At 47.7% G+C, this 25,289-nt stretch overlaps 1 protein-coding gene across 1 annotated transcript in view; it reads left to right on the plus strand.

Annotated features, from left to right (window-relative positions):
- The first annotated feature begins 8,530 nt into the window (after positions 1-8,530).
- Positions 8,531-25,289, plus strand: part of GARS1 (glycyl-tRNA synthetase 1) — a 29,092-nt gene continuing 12,333 nt past the window's right edge. The window contains 11 exon segments of the mRNA XM_056336497.1: positions 8,531-8,718; positions 8,720-8,812; positions 12,424-12,525; positions 15,442-15,544; positions 16,660-16,801; positions 17,802-17,890; positions 19,263-19,339; positions 21,061-21,206; positions 22,261-22,410; positions 23,957-24,119; positions 25,015-25,179. Of these exon segments, the coding sequence (XP_056192472.1) occupies positions 8,641-8,718; positions 8,720-8,812; positions 12,424-12,525; positions 15,442-15,544; positions 16,660-16,801; positions 17,802-17,890; positions 19,263-19,339; positions 21,061-21,206; positions 22,261-22,410; positions 23,957-24,119; positions 25,015-25,179 (1,308 nt within the window). The 5' untranslated portion in view covers positions 8,531-8,640.

The raw sequence follows: 25,289 nt of genomic DNA on the forward strand, positions 1-25,289 counted from the left end.
TTCCATTTGAATGCTCCATTTGTTATAAATAACCATAATTTTTAATCATAACTTACTACCCGCTGGAAGCCCCGCAGTAATGCCATTGTCATCTGTAAGCACTGGAGCCTGGGGAGAGAAAAGCGTAGGATGTGTTTAGTTATTTGATGGGCTCTTTCATGAGGGCTATGTTCAGATCTACCCATGTGCACAAAGCAGTGCAATTTGGAAAGTCTGGGCAGTCTTTGGCAAGGTCCTTTTCATACACTCCAACTACATCACCACACATTGCTCCTTAACATAGTAGTCAAGACATATGTGAATGCACTCTTGCCTACCCTTGAAGTTTATAGGTCTTGCTGTTGGTTAAAAATCTGAGAGAATTGGGCCAATATGTGGACATTGTGTCTGGAGGATGCCTCAGCTTGAGTTTTGGAGCTTTAACTTAAGATTTTTAATTCCTTGACATTGCAGGGGCAAACACTTGCTTTGCGGTCTGATGAACCCCACAGTTTCCAGCCAAGCATTTGACCTAGAGAGTCAAGCCCATTCCTGTGTACCTCACAAGGTAAAATCATCAACAACAACAAAAAGCACTGGAAACACAGCCTGATTCAATTGCCCTGTAAAATGCCACAATGGCACAATCAGATATGGAGCAGTCTTTTTACCACTTGGAAGGAACAGAGGCATGGACCTTCTTTGGATGTGAAACTAAAACACTGCTTATTTCTGGCAGAATCTAAAGAGCTTATCTTCACATTCAGGGGTTCCATGCTACCCTGTGAGGAGCTTCTCTGTTAGATCAGGCTGGGTCCATTTAGGGAGCAATGGGTTTGCATCATCCCAGGAGTGTGCCTGTAAGGAGCAAGACAGTTAAGGTGGGTGCTCATCCCAGCTATTGTCAAGAAATTGATTTTTAGTTGACAACATGAGGGGCTTTCTTTGTGATGGGTGAGGAAAAGAAGTCACCAGGAAGCTAAAAACAGAGAAGGATCAAAATGAGTATTTAAGAAAAAAAAAATAATAGAAGCATCTGGCAATATATTTTCTCTTTACATCCTTCTATGGTGTAATGGTCATTCACCACCCGAATTGTGCTGGTGGTTGTGGCTCCTCTCGGGGAGTACACATGAAGCAGTGCTGTATTGCACATGTGATGGCCTGATGAAGAACTCAGTCCCTGGGGAAGTGTCTGGTGACTGGTGGCTTTAGTGAGTCCTATAGGAAAGCCACTTGTGGTGGAGAGAAGCACTTTGGATCCCAGCTGGTTCATGTTTTACATATAAAAAATCAAATTATCATTTAGCATGCAATCAGCAGATGGAGTAAGGGTTTTTCAAACCAGAACCATAACGGGTTGTGTCAGTTACTGATCTTTAGCTCTCTTGGTCAGAGGTCCCCTGTGACTCTCCTATACTGCTCTGACACCATATGGCCTGGAGATCCCTGTGGACTTGAAATCCCCCCAGCTCCAGCCCCATGTATGGGGTGCAGGCACTAATTGCCTGTCCCACCAGAGACTGGCTGAAAAATATTGATTTCCTTTAAGAGCTCAGGAGAGGAGGCTGATTCACAGATGCTGTTGTCTCTCTGTTCACAGAACAGTGGGAGCGAGGACAAGCTTTCCATGTAGGCATCAGCCCCAGGTGGGCTGAGCTCTGGATCCGACATCGCACCACCCATGCGTTTATTGTGGGTTTGTCTCTCCTTGGAGGCAAAGGGAATACAAAGACAACCCCTCTGCCATGCCACGGTGAAGGTTCCAGCCACAGGACAAGAACACTGAAATAATTATCTGTAACATGCAAAATCTTGGTCTTCTACACCAAACCACAATGCAGACCCCTGTGTCCTATGTCAGCCACCATGGAGCCAGCTAAAATTAAATAAGCTGCTGTCTCCACCGAGCTGAGCCATATTCATCCTGGCAGCCCCAAGGTGCCATTTCTTGCTGCTCCTTCTACAAAATGCCACATCCTCTCCAGGGGATGTTTTCAAGTCGAGGTGCCCTTTCAGACCTGAGCTTCAAGGGTAGGAACAAGCCACCTGGGATCAGAGGCAGAAGAGAAAATGACTGAGGCATGAGGTGTTCAACCTGGCGACAGTAATAACTGGCTCAGATTTGTTCGGCTCATGTATACGCACAGGTGCTGTCAGAAGCGGGATGTAGGGGCATCACCAGCTCTGAGGTGTCACTGCTTTCTGAGTGCTACACACAGGTGCAGTTACTGCCTTGCTGAGGGAGGGTATCAATCTTTCCCATGTGATTGCCTTGAGTGCTGGAGCAGCAAACCCCTTGTTCTGCAGCCCCCTGCACTGAAATCAGCAGCACCCAGGGGTAAGTCCAAAGAAACGGCTCCTTGGAGGACAACCCACATGCACCTACTTGAGGGGCACAGAGTTCTCTCCATGAGTGTCACAGCCACTTTGCAATTTGGGAAGAGGTCAAAAGCCCCTCCATGGCACACACCTGAAGGGGCACTTCATCTTCTCTGCCTGAAGGAATTTGTCCTAACTAAAGCGTTTCACTTGATGATCCTTATGGGTCCTTTCCAATTTGAGATATTCTATGATTAAGGAGAAGTCAAAACTGAATCACTGCGAAGTGCCAGAGACAAGAGTCATTAATACTGGAATGCAAGTTTTAAATAATTTTTAATATGCTCTGTAAAGCATCTATAAAAGGCCCTTAATCAATATGCGTTTCAATTCCTTGCATTAGGGTTTGCAGAATTTAAATTCACAGCCGTGGAAGGGTCGGGAAACCAACCTGAATTTCTATCAAGAGGTCTTGCACAGCCAAACCTGGGAGACAGCCTGGATCCAAGTCATCAGGTGGGTGTCACCAAATGGATCAGACCTTTTTGGTGGCCTGTGCCACAATGAACTGGTGGTCCCAGTCCCCAGAGAATGGGTGTTGGGGCACATCATTGACATGGGGGCAAGTTTTGGAGTCCCTGTCGGTGGCAGCAACCAAGATTTTTGCTTGGCCATCTCTACCAGTACCAAATATTCACAGGCACTCTTGGCAATTTAAGCATTAACTGACCATCCCCTGGTGTGAAGAGCGGAGGGGATAAGGATGGACTGAGCTGTAGACGTTAGCTTTCAGGGCTGCAGGTGCTCATGCTTGGGGACCCCAGACCTTCGTGTGCAGCATTCACATGCCCTCATGGCATACACCATAGATTCGATAACTCTCTCCCTGTGTCAGTATGGGGCTAGTTTTGTGGCCAGTGCACAGCAAAGCAAGCTGGCGCTCCTGTCTCCTGCTGCCGGCAGCGAGAGGAGGAGAGCCATCACCTCACAGCAGGAGCACGGAGAGGCACGAGCTTTCCCAAGGCAAGGTGGGACAAGGGGACCTGTCCGAGAAGGCACTTGTAGGAGTGTGCAGGGGGCTAGGGGGTTTGAAGTGAAGCCTGTGCTTAAGCATGTGGCTGGATCAGGGCCAGAGGTACAGTAAAGAAATTTCCAGCAAGAAGAAACCTCTAGGAAGAACCAAACCCTAGAGGAAGTTCAGGGTGAGGTTTGCGCTTCCTATTTCAGTCTAAAAAAAGCTCTGTCCCAGGAGGGGGTGAGTTTCAGTAACATCTAGTGTGTCTGCCCCCCCACCAGTCAGTCCAATTCTTTGTATCCAGGATAGGGGTGATGAAGGTAAAGCACATGGAAGCTCCACAACGCAGATGCACCCCCAGAGCATCCTTCCCTGCAGCCAGCACCCTGGGGTCCAGGCGCAGAGCAGCAGCATCACACTTTGGTTCGTAGGTGGAGGGATGCACTGAAAGGGGCAGAGATGGTTGTTGCAGCTAACTTTATGCCCAGAGATGAAAAGAGGGCCTGGGGACAGATTTATCCCATGGCTGTTTGCATGCTCTGTGCCATGGGTTTGCATGCGGCCAGCTATTTCTCTCCCTAGACAGCCCCCAAACACAGCTCGGGGGTAACCAGAAGCTGGGGGCTGCTACCCTAGGAGCAGGCTGGATGCAGCCACCCCGTTTTAAAGGCTAAAAACCCACAGCCCTACAGAGGAAAGCCAGGTCAAGTCATTTACATGCCTGCCTTAGGCCCTGCTTAGTTTACTGCCAGCCAAAAAATCCCCGGGTGCTGGGAAATCATCTTGAACCGCGTATGCACATCGCTGCGGCTCAGCTTGTGTTGGGAGGGATGCATCCGTCTGATTTTGCTAACTGGATGTTTGAAAGGAGCTGGGGAAAAGCAGGCGGCCTTTTGGAGAGGGGAAGAAAGAAAGGAAAAAAAAATAAAACAGAAAGAAACCAAAAGCGGGGGCGGGCGGGAAGGAAAAGGGAGGATTTTGTCCCGAGGAAAGGCAGCCCAGAGGCGTCAGGCCCGTCCCCGCCGTGGCGCCGCATGGCGAAGGCCCCTCTCGCTGGGGCTGGGCGCCCCTCGGCTGCGCACGGCGCCCCGGCGCGGCCACCAGCGCAGCCCCCCGCGCAGCGGGCCGGCCGGGGGGAGGCAGCGGGCCGGCCGGGGGGAGGCAGCGGGCCGGCCGGGGGGAGGCAGCGGGCCGGCCCGGGGGAGCGGGGCCCGCGGCGGGGCGGGCGGCGCGGCGGGGCGAGGGCCCGCCTGCCATCTAGCGGCACCGGCCGCGCCGCCTGCCACCCACGCAGCCCCGGCGCGGAAAAACACCCCAAAGCAAAGCCCGGGCCCTGCCGACACCCCCCGCCCCCGCCTCCATCCCTGTGCACGCAGGGGGATCGGTTTCTGTTCTGGAGGGGGGGGTGGTGGGGTGTCGGAGGGGTTTCTGCCAGCGGGGTCTTGTGCCTCTGCCAGGAAAATGCACCGAGACGTAAGTGCGGTGGAGCAGAAATGTATTTGCGAGCTGACGAGCCAGGCTGAAGCAAGGAGCCATGTACTCCTGCCTGTGTGTAATTTCCTTCACGCCCCCTCCTTACACCTCCTTTCCCCCTCCTTTTATGCCTCCTCTCCCCCCCACACACACACTTACACCTTTCCCCCTTCTCTTATACCCCTTTCCCCCCTCCATTTATACCTGCTTTCCCCCTTCTTTTCTACCCCCTTTCCCCTCCTTTTATGCCTTCTCCCCTCCCCCCCCCCCCCCCATCCTTACACCTCCTTTCCCCCTCCTTACACCTCTGTGGAGGATTTTTTCCTCCTTTCCCTCCCTCCAAAGAAACCCCCTGTGGCCACAGCCGGGCTTTCCCCTCCTCTCCATCCCTTCCCATCTTCTCCAGCCTTCCCCCTGCCTCCCATTTTGTGGCCTCACAGCTCCCACCCTGCTGTGGCCCCGATGGGGACTCAGAGCAGGGGAGCAGGGGGGACAATGCCACGTTTATGTTCTCCTTCGGTGACCTCGTATCTCCTTAACACCCCTCGGACCTTTCAGGGGTGCTGACACCCCTCTGTTTCTGCACCCGAAGGTCTGCAAGCTGAAGAGGGCGTGTGCCTGAGCCCCCTCTTCCTCTGCCTCTTCCTGCAAATTCCTTCAGGCAATAAATCTCCACACACACACACACATACATTGTGCTGGGGCTGTCCTGTGCCACGGGGGTGACATGTCCCATTTCATCCCCACGGCATAACCTCATGCCCAGGGAAGGAAAGGCTCTTCAAAGGCCACCCCAGAAGAGATGGAGCAATGTGCTCCCTATGATCCTGTCCTGCCCCACAGCCCCGTGGGGTGCTTTTAGGGGGGCTGCAGAAAAGAGACCCAACATGGGCATCCTCAAACAGCCCCCTCAAGGTGCTTAGCAAATGCAAAGAGGCACAGAGCTAGAATCGGATGTACAAGGAGGGGAAAAGCTGGGCTCTGGACAGCCCTGAGATGTCAGCCAGCAGTGATGGTGTGCCCGGGGTGCCTGGTGGTTCACCCACCCACGTGGATGCCAAAAGGAAAGCCACCGCTGAGCTCGCCTTGCAAACCGGCACGAGGTGTGGGGTTCAGCAGCAATCCTCTGTGCTGGTAGAGGGCTGAGCACTTCTGCAGCACCCCAGGACCCAAGAGAACAGCGGAGATGGTACGGGCATGTTATCATAGAATAGTTTGAGTTGGAAGGGACCTTAACGAGCTTAAACATCTAGTTCCACCCTCCCTGCCACGGGCAGGGACACCTTCCACAGACAGGCGCACCTTCCACCAGCCCAGGCTGCTCCCAGCCCCGTCCAGCCTGGCCTTGGGCACTGCCAGGGCTGGGGCACCCACAGCTGCTCTGGGCAGCGTGTGCTGGTGCCTCGCTGCCCTCACAGGGAAGAATTCCTTCCTTATATCTAACCTAAATCTCCCCTCTTTCAGTGTAAAGCCATTCCCCCTTGTGCGATCGCTACAGGCCCTGCTAAAAAGTCTGTCCCCAAATTATGGGGAACCCCATTATGTGTCTGTGCCCCAGCCCACAGACCCTCCATCAGCAGTGGATGCCCGAAGCCTTTCCATGCAGCTCCATGCTGATATAAAGGTTTATTTTTAGCTCCAGTATTAGCTTCATGTTGATTCCCAGACATACTCAGCTCTTCCCAATGACATCGCCTTGCAGATGGGGTCCAGCCAGCCCCGGGTGTGACCCAGTTCTGGGAGGCCAGTTTGCCCGCAGTCCCCCATTCGCAGCTATGGTTTGGTGTAAAATGCTGCCTGATGTTTCTCCCTTCCTGCCCCAACCCAGCAAGGACCCAGCAGCGGGCCTGGGGTCAGTGGCCCCTAAATCACACTGCCAGCCTTCAGCAGTACCATGGCAAAAGGGGCAGTCAGGGTTTCCTTGTGCACTCCCTACCCGCGCCCCCCCCCCCAGCCTTGCTCAGGAAACATGTCCACCCTCCTTTTTCTGCCCTTTTTTCTTCTTTTAGTGCTTTGCTGCTTACCTAAAAAAATGACATGACTTTCAAAGTTCAAGTTGACTGTACAGTCCAATCCTCGTGCAAGCCCGGAACACGGGCAATCTAACGTGTCATGATGGATTTACTCACAAGGACGGGTCTTATGGCTCGGTCTTGTGCTCTCAGCCAGGTGCTTTTCAAAGCCCTTCGGGGGGAGAGCTGCACCCCCAGCCTGATGGGAATGGGCACGGAGGTGGTCTTTTGGGTCCTTGTGTTGAGGTTGTCCTGTACCACCAGGCCATGGTGCTGGGAACGGGTGCTGGACATGTTTCCTTTGCAAGGAGAGACGTTGCTGGGGCCAGCAGCGTGCACGAGGTGGGATTTCATCCAGGGAAAAAGGCTGGAGGCACCAGCCCCGCCCATCTCCATCCTCCTGATGAAGGGCTGCAGGGGACCAAGCATGCTTGGCTGCTGAGGACAGGAGGAAATCTTCTGGGAAGAGGGGAAAAAAAAAAAAAGGCATTTTGGAAAAGTGCTGCTACCTGGTCCTCCCGGTTCAGCACTGGCAAACCGAGCTTCTGGTCACTGGGGTTTCCCGTTTCACTGGGTCCTGCCACCTTCCCACCACCGTCGCGGTGTGCCTGCTCCCCATTCCCTTGCAAATTTGCTTTTGGGGATGGTTCCGCTATCCTCACACCTTTGATAGATCTATCCTTACACCTTCGATCACCGTGACGAGCTACAGGAGGGCTGCAGAGTCCTTACGCTCTTACCAGCACTGAATGAATTAAAAAAGAAATAATCTGGAACAGAGAAAAGCTCAGCATTTAACCGCACACTAGAGCCCTTTCCAGTAAGGTACGGCAGCGAAACAGAAACAGCAATTTGCAGCCAAATAAACATAACAGTGAAGCATTGGGAACAAGCAAGAGCATTCAGGACGAGCAGCTGCCCCACTCCCCCAGTCCCCCTGTGCCCCTGTCCCGGCACGGCACCCGCCGGGGGGGGCGGGAAACACCGCCGACCCCGGTGCGGGGGTGGGGTGGGGGAGGGGAACGGCCCGGGGGCGGGGCACAGCGGGCGGGGGTGGCGGCTGCACTGCGGGGGCAGGTGGCCCCGTGGGCCCGGCACTGCCCACGCACACCCGGGGACACACCCACGTAGGCAGGCACTGCCTACGCACAGCCGGGGGGCGGCAGGTATTACCCACGGACACCTGGGGTGGGATAGCCACTGCCCACGCACAGCCGGGGGACACACACAGGAATTGCCCACGCACAGCCGGGCCGGGACACAGGAATTGCCCACGCACAGCCGGGGGGGGGGGGTGCAGGAATTGCCCACGCATAGCCGGGGGGCGGCAGGTATTACCCACGTGTGCGGTGGGACAGCCAGTACCCACGCGCAGCCGGCACACACACACACGCACACACACACACAGAGACACACACAGAGGCACACACACACCACGCACACCCAAGCACGGCCCACGGACACCCCGGGTGCCTGTGTACGTGTGCGCGTGCGCGCGCGTGGGTGTGCGCAATACCGTGCTCCACCCCGCGCACGCGCCCCACGGGCGGGGCGGGGCCCTGACCTCGCGCATGCGCAGCGCCCCCCTCGCGCCGCGGCGGCCGGGTGGGAGCGGGGGCCATGTGCGCGCGACGGGGGCGTTCCCGCGCGCCCCCTGTCGGCCCGCCGCCCCGTGCCGCCCCGCCCCGCGCCGTGCCGAATCTGCGGCGGGGCGGGCGCCGGCGGCGCTGCGGCGGCCGCTGCCCGTGCGGAAAGTGCGGCGGCGGGGCGCGGGCCGGCTTTACGCCAGGCGGGATTTCATCATGCGGGGGGGGGTAGGGCGGCGCGCCGCGCCTCTCCATGCCGCTGCCGCCCCGTAGCGCCCTGCCCGCCCTCCTGCACCGCCTGCGCCGCCTCGTCCGCCCGCCCGCCGCCCCGCTCCGCTCCCGGCCCCCCCCCGGCCGCGACCCCCATGGACGGTCCGCAAGCCGAGGCGCTGCTTGCGCCCCTCAGGCAGGCGGTGCGGCACCAGGTAACCCGCCTCGGCCCGGATGAGGGGCGTCCCCGCTGAGGCGGGTGGCGGCTGAGGGGGGACACCCGCCGGGGAGGACCCGCCTGAAGAGGGGTCTCCCGCCTGCGGGGCGCGGATCTCTCTGAGGGGGACGGGTGCGTGACAGACCCGCTCGGAGCTCCGGGCCCGCGGCGGCCGGCCGGTGCCTCGGCTCGGGTCTGTGGGGAGGTGTCCCCCCGTGTCCCCCCCCCCGAGCCCTGCCGGCTGGCGCGGGCCGTGCTCCGGGTGGGTGCCCCCCTCGCGGAGTGAACGCAGTGTCTCCCCACAGCCCCGCAGGGCCTGCTCGCCACCTCCCCGCTCCCTGCTCGGGGGCGCCGCGCAGCCCCGGCGGGCTCCGGCCGGGCAGCCCGTAGGCGGGGGTCCGGGAGCCGGCCTTGGTCCCCGGGGGAGCGGGGGCTGCAGGTGCCTCCCCTGGGGTGGGTGTTGCGCTGCCCCGGAGCAGGGGCCGGCAGGGGGTGGGTGACAGGGGCTGCCCGCTCCCCTCCCCGCAGCGGTGCTGTGCGTTGGAGTCTGGCAGAACTGGATCAGTTCGTCAGGCTGCCTGGCGTCCCTCTCCTGGGCTCCGTGCCTCCTCTGCCCCAGCTGGGGCTGACTTTGTCATGCTGCTAGGGCCCCGTAGCTGGCTCTTCGCGTTTTCTTTCCAAAACAGCCTGCATAGGTTCCCTGATCCCATAGGGTCACACGATGATTTCCCTTTAAGAGCAGAGTTCGTGCTGGGGTTTGGAGGTAAACGATATTCTTTAGAATTGCATATTTGCCTGATGTGCTAAGGCACATCCTCCTTTGCACATTTTCCATTTCATCATTCTTAGTTGTCTAGATACATAGATGTCTTCTATTAGCTGGGACTGCATCATGTTCTCTTTCATCTCCCTCACAGGTGGAGCTGTTATCTTTATCTTCCTTGTTACCTGAGAGTGATTTATTTGCCTTATTTCCTAAGTGAATCTTGATCTTGGTGCTCTTGCTGTGTACGTTAATGGCAGTGGAGCTTGTTTATAGCACATGGGAGTTCCCCTTCCTTCAGCAGCAAGACCTATGTGTGTGGGTTCCCCATATGCCTCCTTTAAGTGGCAGAATCCATAGTCTTCTGCTTAGCTGCACACATAGCTACGTGTGTGTAGATCTACACATAGATTTGTGCATGTGTTTTCCCATTAAATAATTGGATTTATGACCCTCTAATTATACCAGCACTTCAATGAGTTTTTATTATGAATCATTGTACAGCATAATGCCTTGGCAGGAGAGCTTCTTGTAAATAAAACGATGATCTCTAGAGCTAGCCAATTTATTTACTTTAAAATCCTGCGTCTTGGGTGCTGACGTTTGCCTTTAAAGTATCAATGCACCCCTTCTTTCTGGCCGCCTGTGGGATTGAAACAGGAGTGTGGGGTGCCAGGGAAAGGTTTGTGGGTAAATTTGTGTAGCTGGGATTACAGATATTGTGTTGTACAGCTGACAGTAGTAATTCCCTGAGATGATTGCACAAGAGGAAAGGGAGGGAGTAACGATGACTGGGGTTGGTACCTTATGATGCAGAGGACCCTGTCTATCAGCTTGTGGAGAAGCAGTTTAATTAAACCTAAGGGACTCTTAACCTATGGAGAGGAAAGTGAGCAGCTATCTTCCTGCAGCAGTGCCTGATGCAATAAGCTGCCGTGATCCAGGGGTGGATCCCTCTCTGCTTTACTGGTCTGTGGGACAAAGCTGCAGCAAAATTTGCCACATCGAGTGCTGCTGTGTACTCCTCCTCTGGGTTGGGCTCAAGATCGTAGCTTTAATTAGGTTGAGTCCTGTCAGCAAACATAATTATTTGCTTCAGTTGTGTGTTGTTGTTTTTTTTTTCCCTCCTTGCGTATGTCTGAGTACTCTTATAGATCAGGACAAAGAGTTGCTGTATGCTGCTTTTAGATGCTCAGCAATGAGCAGGGTGGTAGCTCTGTTGAGTCAGCAGTAGCAGCTTTGCAGCTTCCTTGACGTTTTTCCACTGCCGACCCCCTAGCTCAACAAAGGCAATTTGGACTTACTACTTTAAAAGAAAAAAAATACAAGAGATCAGATCCCTCCCTCTGCCACGTTACCCAGGAATGGCAGTTGAAATCCTCAGCCCTAGAGTGAAACTTTCATATTTTGGTATAACTAGTTAACAGGAAGGAGAGTGCAGATTTGTTCTGTTCTTGTAGCCATCGGGGTTAGGGAGTGTGACAGGATTCTTATTTTTCTCTTTTCTTTTTGTGTGTTTGGTTTAGTGCAGTCTTTTGAGGCTTCCTCCTTTATTAATAAAATTAGCCTTTTGAACTCCTTAGTCTCTGAAGCACTTTTAGCTTTTCTAATGTGATTACTGAGTGGCAATCTGTGTATTGTCTTCTTTTTGATTTCTCAGTCACCTGTAATATTAATGTCAGAAAAGCTCGGAATTGATGAAAAAGCTGTTGTGATGGAAATGTTGTATTCTGTTTGCAGTGGGTTTTTTTCCTTTTTTCCTCCTTCTTTTTGTTTAATGGGGAAGTGCAAGGTGCAAGAAAAATGCTGAACTTGGAGCATCCCATTCTTAGAACATTCCACATGAGAAGGCATTGACATCTCTGTGCTTTTTCCTTCTGGGTCAGCTCCTTTGTCCTTCTCAGTAATTCAAGATTGACCTTGGTTTTGGCTGAAGAAGGGTGGACTCAAAGGAAGACTTTTAATTAATTTATCTCCAAGAGCAAGCTGGGCGTGACTGCTGAGGATCATGTTCAGAAAAGCATGCTGTTGGATACTTAGGGATTGAATGCTTCCCTAGGGTTAAAGGGAAGAATTTTCCCCACAGGACGAAGAGGCCTTTGTGGAATCATAACAAAGTGATGGTGGTTTGACTCGGGTCAAGACCTCAGTGTAAGCCCACTGCATGGTTTTGGTGCTCTGAAACGTTTAGACTTCGAGGTTTAGTTTATTTCATTTTTTTAACTCCATTCCTTCCCGAAGTTGCTGGATAAATTTTAAAAACAGTAACAGTTTTTAGAGATAATGCAGTACCTTGTTTGCTTAGACATTAGGCTAACAATGCCTGTCTTCTGTGAGACCTTCTTCTAAAAATTTGTGTACTTACTGGCCAGTTTTGAATAGATGTGACAGAGGAAAAGAGGTCTGAAATGGTCATAAATTTTGAAGAAAAGGGAAAGGGTAGAAGGAAGAGAAGCCTTATTACTGAGGAGGAGGGCACAAAGCCTTTATTAACCATCTGAGAATCCACTTGGTGCATCCTCAAAGACAGAAAACTAGGATTTGTGGGAATCTGCTGTGAAGAGGTACATACAGGAAGATAGTTGCACACTGAGGTTTAATAACAGGTCTGGGATTTAACAGCGGGGGGGGGCATTGAATTTTTCTAATAATGCCTAGTTCTGCTAATTCTCAAATGCCTTCTCACTTGTACCAATTTAAGCAGCCTCTTGAGACCTGCGTGGAGGAGAGCTGGGAGCCAGGATGAAGCCCTCCTTCTGGAGTGACAGGGGAGCTCAAAGAAGGAGAGCTTTTCTCTATGGCATTCAAAGAAAGAATCGGTGTTGTGTTTTGTCTCCTTCTTCTAGGGAGAACTGGTAAGGAAACTGAAGGAAGAGAAAGCTCCTCAGGTGGATATAGACAAAGCTGTAGCAGAGCTCAAAGCTCGGAAGAGGGTCCTAGAAGCAAAGGTGAGTCTGGAAATTAAATTTGAGTTCCGCAGTTTTGTCTGAAAAGCCTCGAAATCTCTACTTAATGCTTTTTTATAGTATTGATTTGGGCTAGACTGTTTGAATGACTTCTGAAATAGTTTGCAAGTTTCCAACTAGTGGTAGTTTCATTCTTTATCTGTTACGCTGATACCTGTTAGCATTAAATAATAGTGTGCAAACAAATATGTGTTCAGGTTGTTTGTAAGTCAAAGCTGAAATTCAGTGTGTATGTTGCTAATCTTTGTTGACTGTATAGATCTTTTTTGTGTGCAGTGAGAGGATGTGCTGCTTGCTCTAGCAAGTTTCATTTTCAGCTTCTTTGTGCGGATTTAAATTCCCAGACTGGCATAGAAGGTGTTTCTTTAGAAACCATTTTCTTTGCTACTGTTTAAACAAAGTTTTTGGAGATGTTTCAAGTAGCCTATGATTTCCCTCAGCCTTATAGAGAGGGGTATATTGAAGTTGCGCCCCCTTTTTGAAAATGCGAATGTGCTCTGGAAAGTCTTTCTGCAAATGGAAATGATGGAAACTCAAGTTTGTTTTGTCTCTAGATTCATAAACAAGAAAAAACAGGCTTCCTTATCCTGCAAGCTCCCCTCCCCTTCTCAAACTGAAACAATAAATAGAAACTCCTGAACGGAAAAACAGTCAGGTAGGCAGATTCAGCCAGGAAAACTGTGAGGTTCTTTCTGATTTGTATTTCATATAAAAATGATTTTGTGCTTTGGTGGTAGTCTTAAAAATAAATTAATAAATAAATACACCACTGCTTGCAACTAACTTACTGTGAGAAGGTGAGTGTAGCGGAATTAAACCAGTCGACTCTGTTTATCCTGCATAGTCACATGAGGTGAACAGTCAGTGCTCCCTGCCGGCTCTGGCATGATGGTTACCTGTTTGCATACGTTTAACCCAAGTAAAAAGATGTCATTTTTACTTAGTATTTGGCATAGAACTGTGCCTTGAAACCATTGCATGAAACCCATATGGATAGCTGTGTTGTCCTGGAGTAACTAGTTTCTAAATATCTTCCCAATTCTGTTTCCCAGCCCTCGGAAGCTTGGCGTAGAGTGACACAGCAAGGCAAGTTAGGGGTCATGGTATGCATTTGAGCCCCACCTTCCGTTGGAAGAGTGCCTGTAGGATGCAGTGTAGAGGCGTGCTTACCAGTTACACAATTTGTGTGGGTGGTATCCCTGTCAGTGCAAGAATGACCTTGCAAATGCAGCATCTGCCCTTGTGAGTGCAGCACTCCAATACAGTCCTTCTTGGTGGTGTTTCCAGCAATGCATCAGTCACTTGCACCTTTTGCAGAAGGCAGCAGTGTGAGTGCTTGTTAGCTTTAGCAGCTGGTAAGTTTTCTGCTGGTACAGTTTTCAAGCCCTGTGACTCCTACTTAAAGATAGCAGAGTGGCTCTGAATTTGAGGCTTTGAACAGGGCAGAGAAGTTGAGTGTTTAAAATTCCTTGGCTTTATGTCCTCAAACTATATCATAAGTCAGAGATGATTCTGTTTCTCTACGGAGTCTTTCTTGCCCTTGAATACTAACACAGGTACTTTTCTGCCTTCTATTTATGAATATATTTATGTTTATGAATGCCAGATAGAAGAGACTGTTTCTTTGACTTCTGCAGCAGTTCATGAACTATTCTCTTTAGGTAATAGAAGAGGGCTCTACAGTTTTCTGTGCCCACTCCAGTTGTTCCTCTACTAGCCGTTTCTCCCTGCCAGCTCAGAATTGGGCTGTGTCACTTGCTCTTCTTCTTCCAGCTCTGGGCAAAAGCCATCCTTTCTCTTAAGAAACCCTGGTCATTGTGAAATGTGATTCTATGATTTTAGGCAGAAAGTGCCAAATGGATTCCCTTTCCATGCTTTAAAAGTACTTTTCTGGTGCTTGCTGTCATGTGTGTGCTCTCTCTGTCTTTGACTCTTTCCATCTCTCATGCAATTACTCCTTGGCTTATGCTAATTCATGGGAGCAGCAGATGTACAGTGCTTTTAAAATTAGGCCACGTTTATTTGTCTTTATAGATGCTAAAAGAAGAAAAGTTTGAAACTATTGGTTGTACAGTACTTTCTGTTACCAAAAGGCTGTTCAAAATGGTAGCATTAGCCACTGAGGAGGATCTGAATTAATTTATTGAGCTTCTTGGCTTCACTCTGCTTTAATTATCAAAATATCATGCTTGAAGAAAATCTTTCAGGTCTGTTGACTTCACTAATGGGAGTTGATTGCAAAAAATCGTAGGTTTTCAGGTAAAATGGTGAGCCTGCTGTAAAACATTTTCACAGAATCTGGGCAGGGCATTTAGGCACTCTTAAATAAATTTTCTGAGTGCAGCAGGCCGTATTTGTGAAAGCCTACATTTTGCAAGTAGATCTTTGTGCAAGTAGCAGACATACACCTTTGGCAGAGCACAGGGATGATGATGATGTTTGTAATTGTCATAGTCAGAATTCTTTCATGTGAGGTACACTTTATTGAAAGCTTCATTTATGCCAAGAGTTAGATATTTGTAGTTCAAGCTAGTCACTCCAAGCTCTTTTTATAGTCAGGAGAGGGAAATAGGTCAGAAGAATTGCTTTGGAAATTGACATTTTCCAGTGATTGTAAAGAAAGCTGAGGATGACTAGCTTAGACTTAGTTGTCTGAAAGTCGGGACAGATGAGTCTGCCTCAAGTGTCTAAAATGCTGCATTCGGACAATCATGCTTGTAATTGAGCACTTGAATTTCAGTGTGACCATTGCTCTTTGGAAAATGAGTATGTTGGCAGGATACCTTTGCTTCAAAATGGGGTTTACAGACTTTTGACTCATAGTGGTGAATGGAGAGGATTTCTCCTCCTGCCAGAAATGGGAGCAATTAACTGTTTTTGGTTTGCTTGAATTAACAGGAGCTGGCCTTACAGCCCAAAGATGACGTTGTGGACAGAGTTAAAATGGAAGATACTTTGAAAAGGAGGTTTTTCTACGATCAAGCCTTTTCTATTTATGGAGGTACGGATATGAAGAGATGTACATTTTAATCCATTTAGGCTAATGTTGTGGTCTTTCTAGGTGTGTGAAATGACATCGTGCAACATTACATTAATGCAACACAAAGGCATTATTTTTAAAGTTGGCTTTAAACTTTACTTCTTGAGTCTGTAAGCCTTTCAAAAGTTCCCCCTTCCTAAAGTCTGTGGGTGGGGAGGGGGCTCAAATTTTGTCTTTTGTTTTCTGAATGTAAATGAGTGGACCTTAGGCTGCGTGTTCTGAGCAGTTCATTGTAGAAGATTGTTTCTTTGCAGAGGGGTAGGGTGTTTTGGTGTTTGAGGGGGTGATCAGCTTATTTCCTTGTGACTGTTTGTCTCTGTCAGAGCTTTTCTTGGCTAGATAGTGCGCAAAATTAACATGAACCTTAGAACCTGTTACTTTAGTGAACTTTGTCAATGAACAGGTGCAGGTGAACAAATGTGGCTGTTAAACCTCTTCAGAGAGCTGATTTGAGCATTTGGGGGGGGCAGCACGATGCCTGTATTGTTCCTGCTCTATCACCTAAGACACTAAAATAAATACTCTAGGTTGTTTTATTGGATTTTTCTTTTTTTTCATTGTTGTGCCTAACCTAGGGATCAGCAGATATGTGTTATTACTGACAATAACGTACTGCTTTGGCCCATACATTATCACCTCTTCTGTATTCAGATTCTTCCTTCAGCTAAATTGCTTGCACAAAACTCTCCACAAACTGTAATCCGTCGGTGGAGGAAGTGTGACTTTCACAGTTGTTGGTATTTATCAGTTTCAGCTTCTACCGCTATCTGAGGGCCCAGTGGGCTCCGCAACTGAACTGTATTGGTTAGTGTGTAGGGCAGTGTCTGTCTAGGTCCTTCATAGAGTTTACTTTCAGCCTTTATGTTATGGGTCTTTATGTAAAAAGCCTCTCTATGGTGAGCCACATTCCGTATTCTGTTTAGCCCAGGGAAGCTGGTGCTTCATGCTCAGAAAATGACTTCAAGCCAACTGATGGAAACACTGGGAAGGGAGGATGTTTCCTCATAACAATGCAGGTTCATACAATGTAGGACCTACTGCATTTTATTTTTTTTTTTACCTTATTCTCTTTGCAGGTGTCAGTGGTCTGTATGACTTTGGGCCTGTTGGGTGTGCTTTGAAGAACAACATCATCCAAGCATGGAGACAGCACTTTATTCAGGAAGAGCAGATCCTGGAGATTGACTGTACCATGCTTACGCCAGAGCCGGTTCTGAAGTAAATATAGGTCTTTTTTCTTTCCTGCAGCATATAATTTCTGGTTGTAGTTGCATTTTACAGTCTTCTGTAAAATTACCCACAGGAATCTTGAGACTGGGTCACCCAATTTCATACCTTGTTGCAGTGCAAAATAATTAGATGGCAGTGCACAGGTCAACGTGAGAAGCTGTTCCATAAATCGGGGAGAGCAGTGGGACTTACGTCTGAGAGTCTGATGTCTTAATGTCTCCTTGCAGTCCCATTAAGAAATAAATTTCCATTATCCCTTTTTTTCTAAAAGATCAAGAAGAGAAGAAAAAGAATTAGGTGACTTGCCTAAACCTGGAACACCTGAGTCATAGTTTAGGACAGTGGCCAGGTTGCTCGACCATCCTTTCCTTCTCTGTGGAGGGGTGGCAATCTGCAGTGTGTTAATTGAGCTCTGAAAGCAAATGGTGCCTCTGTAGCCCTGGGGATTGAAACCCTCTTTTTATCCACACGCCAGGTAGAAGGACCATCTTCCAGGGTGAGGGCATAGTTCAGATTCTGGACACTTCACCTCCACATGTCTCCACTAAGACTACCCACAGGTTTGCTAAATATGTCAGGAGCTTTTGGACTGAGAGCCTGAGTGGAGTGAACTGCATTACTTTGTATGGGTCATGGCACAACGGGCAGAAGCTTTCATGGATCACTGGTACAAAATAGTGGAAATCTGTCCACCTGAATTACTGGTTACTCTTCACAACTGCGTCTATGTCTTGCTTTGATCACGATGCAGTTCCTACAGGCGCTAAGTGTCATCTTAAGGGACACGTTTTAAGATGTAGTGACACAGATCAGATTTTCTGTGGGATGGTACTGCTTAATGTCAATCTATAACCTGAAGCAAGAGTGAGCCTACAGTTTGGGTGCATAGTTTAAAGCATTTCTTTTTGGTTATGGTCTGTCCACTGCGACAGTACCCAGGGCTGTCTGGTGGAAGTTTTCATGTTCTTTTTTCTATCATCTTTTCTAGGACTTCTGGCCACGTAGACAAGTTTGCTGACTTTATGGTGAAAGATGTGAAAAATGGGGAATGTTTTCGTGCTGATCATCTCTTAAAAGGTTTGCTTTTATTCCAAGGCTAGGTGGCCTTGGGGATTTCTTGCAGTGGTACAAATGTGGGAAAAGACTTATCTTTCTCAGGGGAGGCCAATTGGTGTAGCCAGTCTTTTGTACTTGTGTTTGTAGTTCGTTAATCCTACCATACCAAAGATCCCCGAAGTTCTCAGTTTCAGCCAAATGTTGTGTTAGTGTCCTGTGTTACATGGTTGGGTCATTTTTATGAAATCCTGGGTCATCAGGCCATAAAAGATCACTGTGTTGTCTAAGCTGAGGACTCCCTATATAACAACATTCCTGTCCTCTACCATGTTCTGGTTTTTGTTTTCTTGAGTTTCAGTTGCTTTTTGTTTGGAACTGAGAAATGACTTAATGATGATACAAGGGGACAGAGCATGCTTTCCCTATGCAAAGTTCAATTACGTGGTGACTGCTGACTTTCGTATACCTTAGAACTCAGCTGACTTTTGGGAATGCTAAACAGACTTAATGCATTTCTTAGGTTTGCAAAGTCTTCACTCTTCTTTCTGGTTATTGATTAAAATTTGTTTAAAAAACCAAAAAAAAAAGGAAAACTTTTTTATGTACAGCTCCATTATGAAAGGAAGGACTGTTCTGCTCTAGGTTTAAGTTGCTTGTGCTCTCCAGTTTTCTAGCGTTTTCCTTGGAAGTTAAGTATATAGAACAATGCGCACTGGCATCAAAGCTGCTTTCATACTATTTTGTTAGAATTTTTGTTTTATTAAAAAGACAAACAAAAGAAGCCCATCTGAGCTCTGCCCACTTGGCACACTGAACAGCATCTTAAACAAGAGTGTCCCTGTCTCTTCTGCAGCCCATCACTGGTTAACAGCCACCTGCTGTTACTGACACTAAAAAGTTGGATTGCTTTTTTCAGATGAGTGGGAAATGTTGGCATCGCTGTCTGCCTTTGTATCTCATGGAGAATGTTGTGCTTTAAAGTGGAATGCAGTCTAACCCTACTGTACCAACTCAGTGCATGCCTCTGAGTGCATTTGGATAAAATTAGCCATACTGGCTTGGGATCAGATGTTGCTTTTAATTTCCAGTCCGTATAGAAAGAAAATAAGGAGAAAGGGACTACAAAGCCATTGCTTGGGTTTAGAGGAACGAGTATTGGAAAGAAACTAGATAAGGACCTGTTGTTTCCCCTGTGGTGCGTCACATCAACAAACTGTAGATCAGCATTGCCCTGATGACAGGAGTGGAATTACCCTGATAGACACTAGCAAGACAACGGGTGGGTATACACTAACAGTCATACTGGAGGATCCTCCTGATTTTTTCAAGCGTTAGGTTGGGGTCTGTGATGGTGTTGCAGTACAAACTCACTAAGTACTTCTTTTGCTTACAGCTCACCTGCAAAAGCTTATGTCTGACAAGAAGTGCACAGCAGAGAAAAAGGCAGAAATGGAAAATGTTCTAACGCAGGTGGGTGCCTGCCTGGGGAGGTGGATGCTGCAGGGATATGGGTGTAACTGAGGAAGTGCGATACACCGAGTCCAGAGGCAGTGCCCCTTCTGTGTCTCTGAAGATGCTCAGAAGTCTTTGCATCAGAGATATATGTCCGGCTGTACATGCTCCTAAATACTGAAGACTTAGTTGTTAACAAATACTGTAAACTTGCTGGTTAATCGCATCTCCTTCCTTCTGCTGTTTTGGAGAGTAACTGCTGTTATATTTGTCCCTTGAATGTTGGATTGGTGGGGCTGAAGCTATGTTCTTGGAGCTGGTGTGCTCTGTTCCGCTTCACGCCCTGGCAAAAAGCCTGTCTCTTCTGAGTCCTCCCCCTGTACCTTTGTAAATTCCTGACTGGGATTGTGATACAAAGGAACAGAGACGGATGAGAAGTTTTCTGAATCAGCTTAGCACTGAATTGGTATGTTTTAAAGTTGTCTTGGCTTTGAAGTACTTGAGATTAATTCCTCTGTCTCTAGCACCCCGCACACATTTTTCCTGTTTCCCATGAGAATAGCTGGTGCTCCAGGCTGACATTCCTGAGCAGCTGTGCAGATGTTTGCCTTTTTTTATTTGTTTTCTTACCTTGTTTTTAATGTTTGTTCTTATGACTTCTAGGATAAATACTTCTAGAGCCATGCATAGAATGAATGTTTCCTTCTAGAAAGAGCAACTTTTTTTAATCCTGTGTATTGCACCACTGGGAAGCTCTCATTAGGTTTTTCATACTACCACGCTGAACTTTGACCATTCTTTAGGGGAATTTATCTATTAATGAACTCTTATCTCCTGTCCTTTCTCTTATACATGAAGAATCATGACAATTAGTGCTAGAGGCAGCTCATTAGATTTTAAATTTGAGTGTTAAATCATTGCTGTACTGTTCAGTATAGACCCTTTATGGTACTTGGGTCTAGTAACTACATTTAAATGTACATATGCAGAAAGCTAGTACGTTAATGCACAAGACAGTTGCAGAAATTGTGGGTCTTGTGCAGTTAGATTGCAGTTAGATCTGTAGTTCTGCTGCTGCTTGATTCCCATCTTCCAGAGAAAGGGGAAGGTAGGGTCCTGGAAGGGGCTGAGATTATCCTACTTGTGAAAGTGTCCAGTCATTGCCAAATTGTTTTCAGAGCAAATGGAGAATCTTTCACCAGGAAACCCTGTGCTGCAGATCTGTTCTATTTAACTAAAATGTAGAACAGCTCTAAAAGAGAGCATCTAATGCACAGCTTGACTGCTGTGTTTCATGCACCAGAAGAAAAAGAAATGAATGCTGACAAAGCCCTGCAGAAATTTTAGCTTTCTTCTCTCTCATTGCTTTATTTTTTCTTTTTTTTGTTCCCAACTCAGTGCTTCCCATGCCTTAGCTGAAACTGTTCAAAAGAAGCTGCTGGTGGGTGGAGATGCAGTCCCAATGACTTTTCTGCTTTACACCCACTGTTATGCTCAGTGCTTGCATTTCTATCTAGACTTCAGACTTTCTGTGGTATGACTGAGTCGTGGACTTATGTTACTAAAATGGGTTTGCAGATGTGCAGTGTATTCTTCTGTTACTGGTTCAAACCTAGCTTGTGTGAAAATGTCAAGATTTCAGAGCTGTAGATCATGCTCAGCAAAAGATGAAGCGGACATAATTAATTCCTGTTATCTTGTCTAGTAATTAAAATAATTCTCCTGTGTTTTGGTATTAGTTGGACAATTATGGCCAGCAAGAACTTGCAGATCTCTTTGTGAACTACAATGTGAAATCACCAATCACTGGGAATGACCTGTCCCCTCCTGTTTCTTTCAATCTGATGTTCAAGACCTCCATTGGGCCTGGAGGAAACATGCCTGGGTAGGTACTAATCTCATTCTGCTCACACTGTCCCTTCTTCATAGATCACTTGGAGTAAAAATGCAGTCTCAACAGGATTGAAATACGCAATTTTTTCTTGAGTAACCTTCCCTTGCCTTTCAGTCCCAGCCTGCTCTGGCAGGTCAGCATTCCTTGTATCTTGGTGAAAGGCAGGATAATCAAGGAGCTGTTGCAGAGTCGTGAAAATACTTGAAGCAGATAGACCATGTGGATCACAGCTATGCCCTTGCTTGTTGGAGTAGTTTCCATAAAGCCAGTTAATGCTGAATCCGCAATTGTCAGCAACTGCTTGGCTATAGAGAACCTGTTTCAGGATGAAGTTATTTAGCAGGGTGATCGTAGCATCAGTTGCTAGGTGTTTGTAGTTAGTATGTGACAATGTAGAAGCTTTCTTGTCTTGAGTTGGGGTCTCCAAAACTAAGACAGAAACCTCTGTTGACGAGTGGAGGATATAATTCTTGCATATGCTCTGGGATGGGATCAGAGGTACACGTCATATGTCTTCTCCAGTATAGTACATGAAATAATCTATGTAGGTGGTATTCTCTGTGGAAATCTCAGATCACTGTAGGGGTTGTAGGGACGTTACACTAAAGCCGCTTCACAGTTTGTGTGACAGCAGAGCTGCAGTTACGTATCGCCTGCAAAACTCACCTTTGTAAGCAGGCTGGAACAGCTCAGGACTACATAGGAAAGGCAAGGGGGGTGCATTCCTTGTGACCTCCTTGATGTCACTGGCCACTGTACTTCATTCAAACACCTTTTTCCGTTCTGTGCTTGCATTTCAAAAGCAGCCAAATCATCCAGTTTGCGTTTGAGAGTAACTGTGGAGTGCTGTGTTTGGGCTGCGGCTGGTGTTTGTTCAGTCTTTTCCCCTCAGTCTGTTGCTTCATTATTTTGTGTCTAGAGTTCAAAAGACTCGGGAGTAAAAGTACCACCTTTAAGTTTTGTAGTAACTGTGTTTTTCTTTTCTCACTGATTTCCCCTCCATTTTATCTTCCTGATTTTTTCCTCTCCCCCCATCTCCTTTCAGCTATCTGAGGCCAGAAACTGCCCAGGGAATATTCCTCAACTTCAAACGTCTTCTGGAGTTTAACCAAGGCAAACTGCCTTTTGCTGCTGCTCAGATTGGAAATTCCTTCAGAAATGAAATCTCACCCCGCTCCGGCCTCATCAGAGTGAGGTACTGCAAATTTCCTCTTTTAGCAGGAGGGTACCTGGGAGCAGGTAGCGCCTCCCTTTTTGTTCCAGTGTTCGTACATGATTATGTCACTTTCATGCTTGCTTCCAGAGGCCTCCAGATTATGTGCCTAGTGAGTCTCTGTGTTCATGGACAAACTCTTATATTAAGATTTTAACTACAGAGTTCTATCTAAGCCTGGCTGGTTAGAAGTAGGAGCTCTGAAATAGCTGCTGTAATAGAAACACCTACTTTAAACTCAGTTTTACTAACAAAATTTGCTTCCATCATAATCTAAACAAATCATAAAGTAGCTGTGTTCTCTACAGAACATGCAGCTTTGCTTGTTTATATATGTTCATGTGATTTACTTTAAAACTGAAATCTGGAATCGAAACGTGATTGACCTTGTAGCGGTATTTTATTGCCTTGGTTTTGCAGTTCTGCAGCTTAATACAGAAAGGAAGTTGTGAGATAACCTGACTCAGGAGATGTGTTTGTGTCCCAAGAGCAGTCAATCAGGAAAGCTCAGAGTTACTGAGTCTCAGGTTGAAAGTGATTATTGTATTTCCTTAAGGATACTCTCTGTGTTTTAACCGAACTATTTTGAACAGAAGTCTCTTCTGTCTAATTTGGAACAAGAGCTCCCATGCGCAGTCAGTGTAGTTCTGCCATGCACACAGGCAGAATGTGTCGTAAACTTGGGAACTGATTAATATGGTGCTGTAAATGGTGCCACTGAGAGGCAGTGGCATCGTTAGCACTAAGGGAACTCTGGAATTTTCTTAGTCCTCATATGCTCTCTTGCACATCTGGGAATGAGAACTTTTCTCATTGAAATGCATTTTCAGTCAAATATAAATTATATGCTTGTGACACATTTATTGGAGACTGTTATGCTATCATAGCAAATTATATCCTGATGCCTGTGATTTAAAGTTAATGATTACCTAGAGCTTTTTAAAGGTTCTTGATAGCAAGCTAATTCAATATAAAGCAATTTCAAGCAGGAAGGTTAAGAATCAGTCTGAGTATAGATGTGTTAAAGATAAGCTCTTAAAACAGAATGTACACCGTTGCTGAATGTAGCGGTATCGTTATCTTCAAGAAATTGTCACCTCACCTGGTTATTTTAGGTATCTCTCATGTGAGTTAAAGCTACTGAATTAATCAGTGGCTTATTCTTCATTGACCCTGTAGGAAATGTACAATTCTAATATGGGCAGCAGTCTGGAAAAACTCCAGAGAACTTCTGAAAGTATTTCTAAAGGTGCTAATCTCTGCTCTGAATCACAGTGGTGATAACCATGTCCTGGAGATCTATAGATGAATTTGTGGAAAGTTTTATTAGGAATTCAAAGATAAAACTAAATCCAGTGTCGAGGCTGGTTCATATTCCAGTCGTCTATACATTGGCTCGGCTCTTGGTTTACATGTGTTTTTAAATTGCTGACTTGCTTGTGAGAGGCTAAAGCATAAACTTTTATTAGATTGGCTGTGTCTAACAGATGAAATATTTAATACACGTGGTTGGTTGTGTTTCTGTTAGGGAATTCACCATGGCAGAAATTGAGCACTTTGTGGATCCCAGTGAGAAAAATCACCCCAAGTTTCAGAATGTGGCAGATCTCAACATTCTCCTGTACTCTGCCAAGGCCCAGGTCAGCGGGCAGTCCGCCCACGTAATGCGGCTGGGAGATGCTGTCCAGCAGGTAATGTTCCTCTAGCAGGCACATGGAGCTTGCTCTTTTGAATATTTCCTTCAAGGCTAAATTACAAACTGTTATTTTGATGCCAGCTGGGGTTTGCTCCCAGATTTAAGAGTCGGTTCTCTTCAGTGAATCAGTGTGGCTGAAATCCAAGCCTGGCCCTTGTTATCAGTAATGAAAGGCTGCAGGTTGTGTTGGGATAGTGGTTGGAGGCTAAGCTTCACACTTGGCTGGTGGGAGAGCAGCAGTAAGGAATACTAGGATCTGCCAAAAGCTCAGCAGTGACTAGGAATCTAATACTTGGCTGCTGACCCCCATCAGTACGTGGCTGGCACATTGGGGTTTCACTACCTGATTCTCCATCCATGCAAATTATGAATGAGTAGATTGACCAGCCTCCTTCAGCCCACCCACCAAAATACTGCCGCCCCCCACCCCCCCCCAACCTAAATGGAAAAACCCCAAAACCAAACCACCACCACCACAAGAATGCCCCCCTGCCATTGTACTGCAACTGCGAACTGTAGGGTACAGCTGTTGCAGGGTCTGGAGCCGTAATTGCAGTTCCCATGCAGTCGTCATACCTGTGCCTGTACTGTTGCAGAAAATACTGCGAGGTATTTTCAACTAGGTGATCTTCAGAGACAGTTAGTGATGAGTTCTAGAGTAATAATAACTTACTATTTTGTTCAGATGGAGATACTGCCAGTGGCACTGGGTGAATTTGAAAAGATTTAATAGTTTCAGGAGAAACAGTACTTTATCATGGGCAGCTGCAAGAAGTTCTATCTCTAACATGTCAGGTTGTCTGCAGAAGTACAGCAAATCATTACTTTGCTTCCTTAGGAATTAATGTCTGTGGTTTGGTTTTTTTTCTTCCTGCTTTTTCCCTTTCCAGGGTGTGATCAATAACTCCGTTCTCGGTTACTTCATTGGCAGAATCTACCTCTTCCTTACAAAGGTCGGTGTATCCCCAGAGAAGCTGCGCTTCCGACAGCATATGGAGAATGAGATGGCTCATTATGCCTGTGACTGCTGGGATGCAGAGTCCAAAACATCGTATGTAAGTGACAAAGTGAAACAGCAAGTGGCACTCCCTGTCAGATCTGTTGGTAGTGCAGGAAGGGGTTCTGGTTTATTTCTTGTTTTTTAAAACGAGGGCTATGAGTCTGA

The sequence above is a fragment of the Falco biarmicus genome, chromosome 4, assembly GCF_023638135.1.
Source record: "Falco biarmicus isolate bFalBia1 chromosome 4, bFalBia1.pri, whole genome shotgun sequence".
Classification (NCBI taxonomy): Eukaryota; Metazoa; Chordata; class Aves; order Falconiformes; family Falconidae; genus Falco; species Falco biarmicus.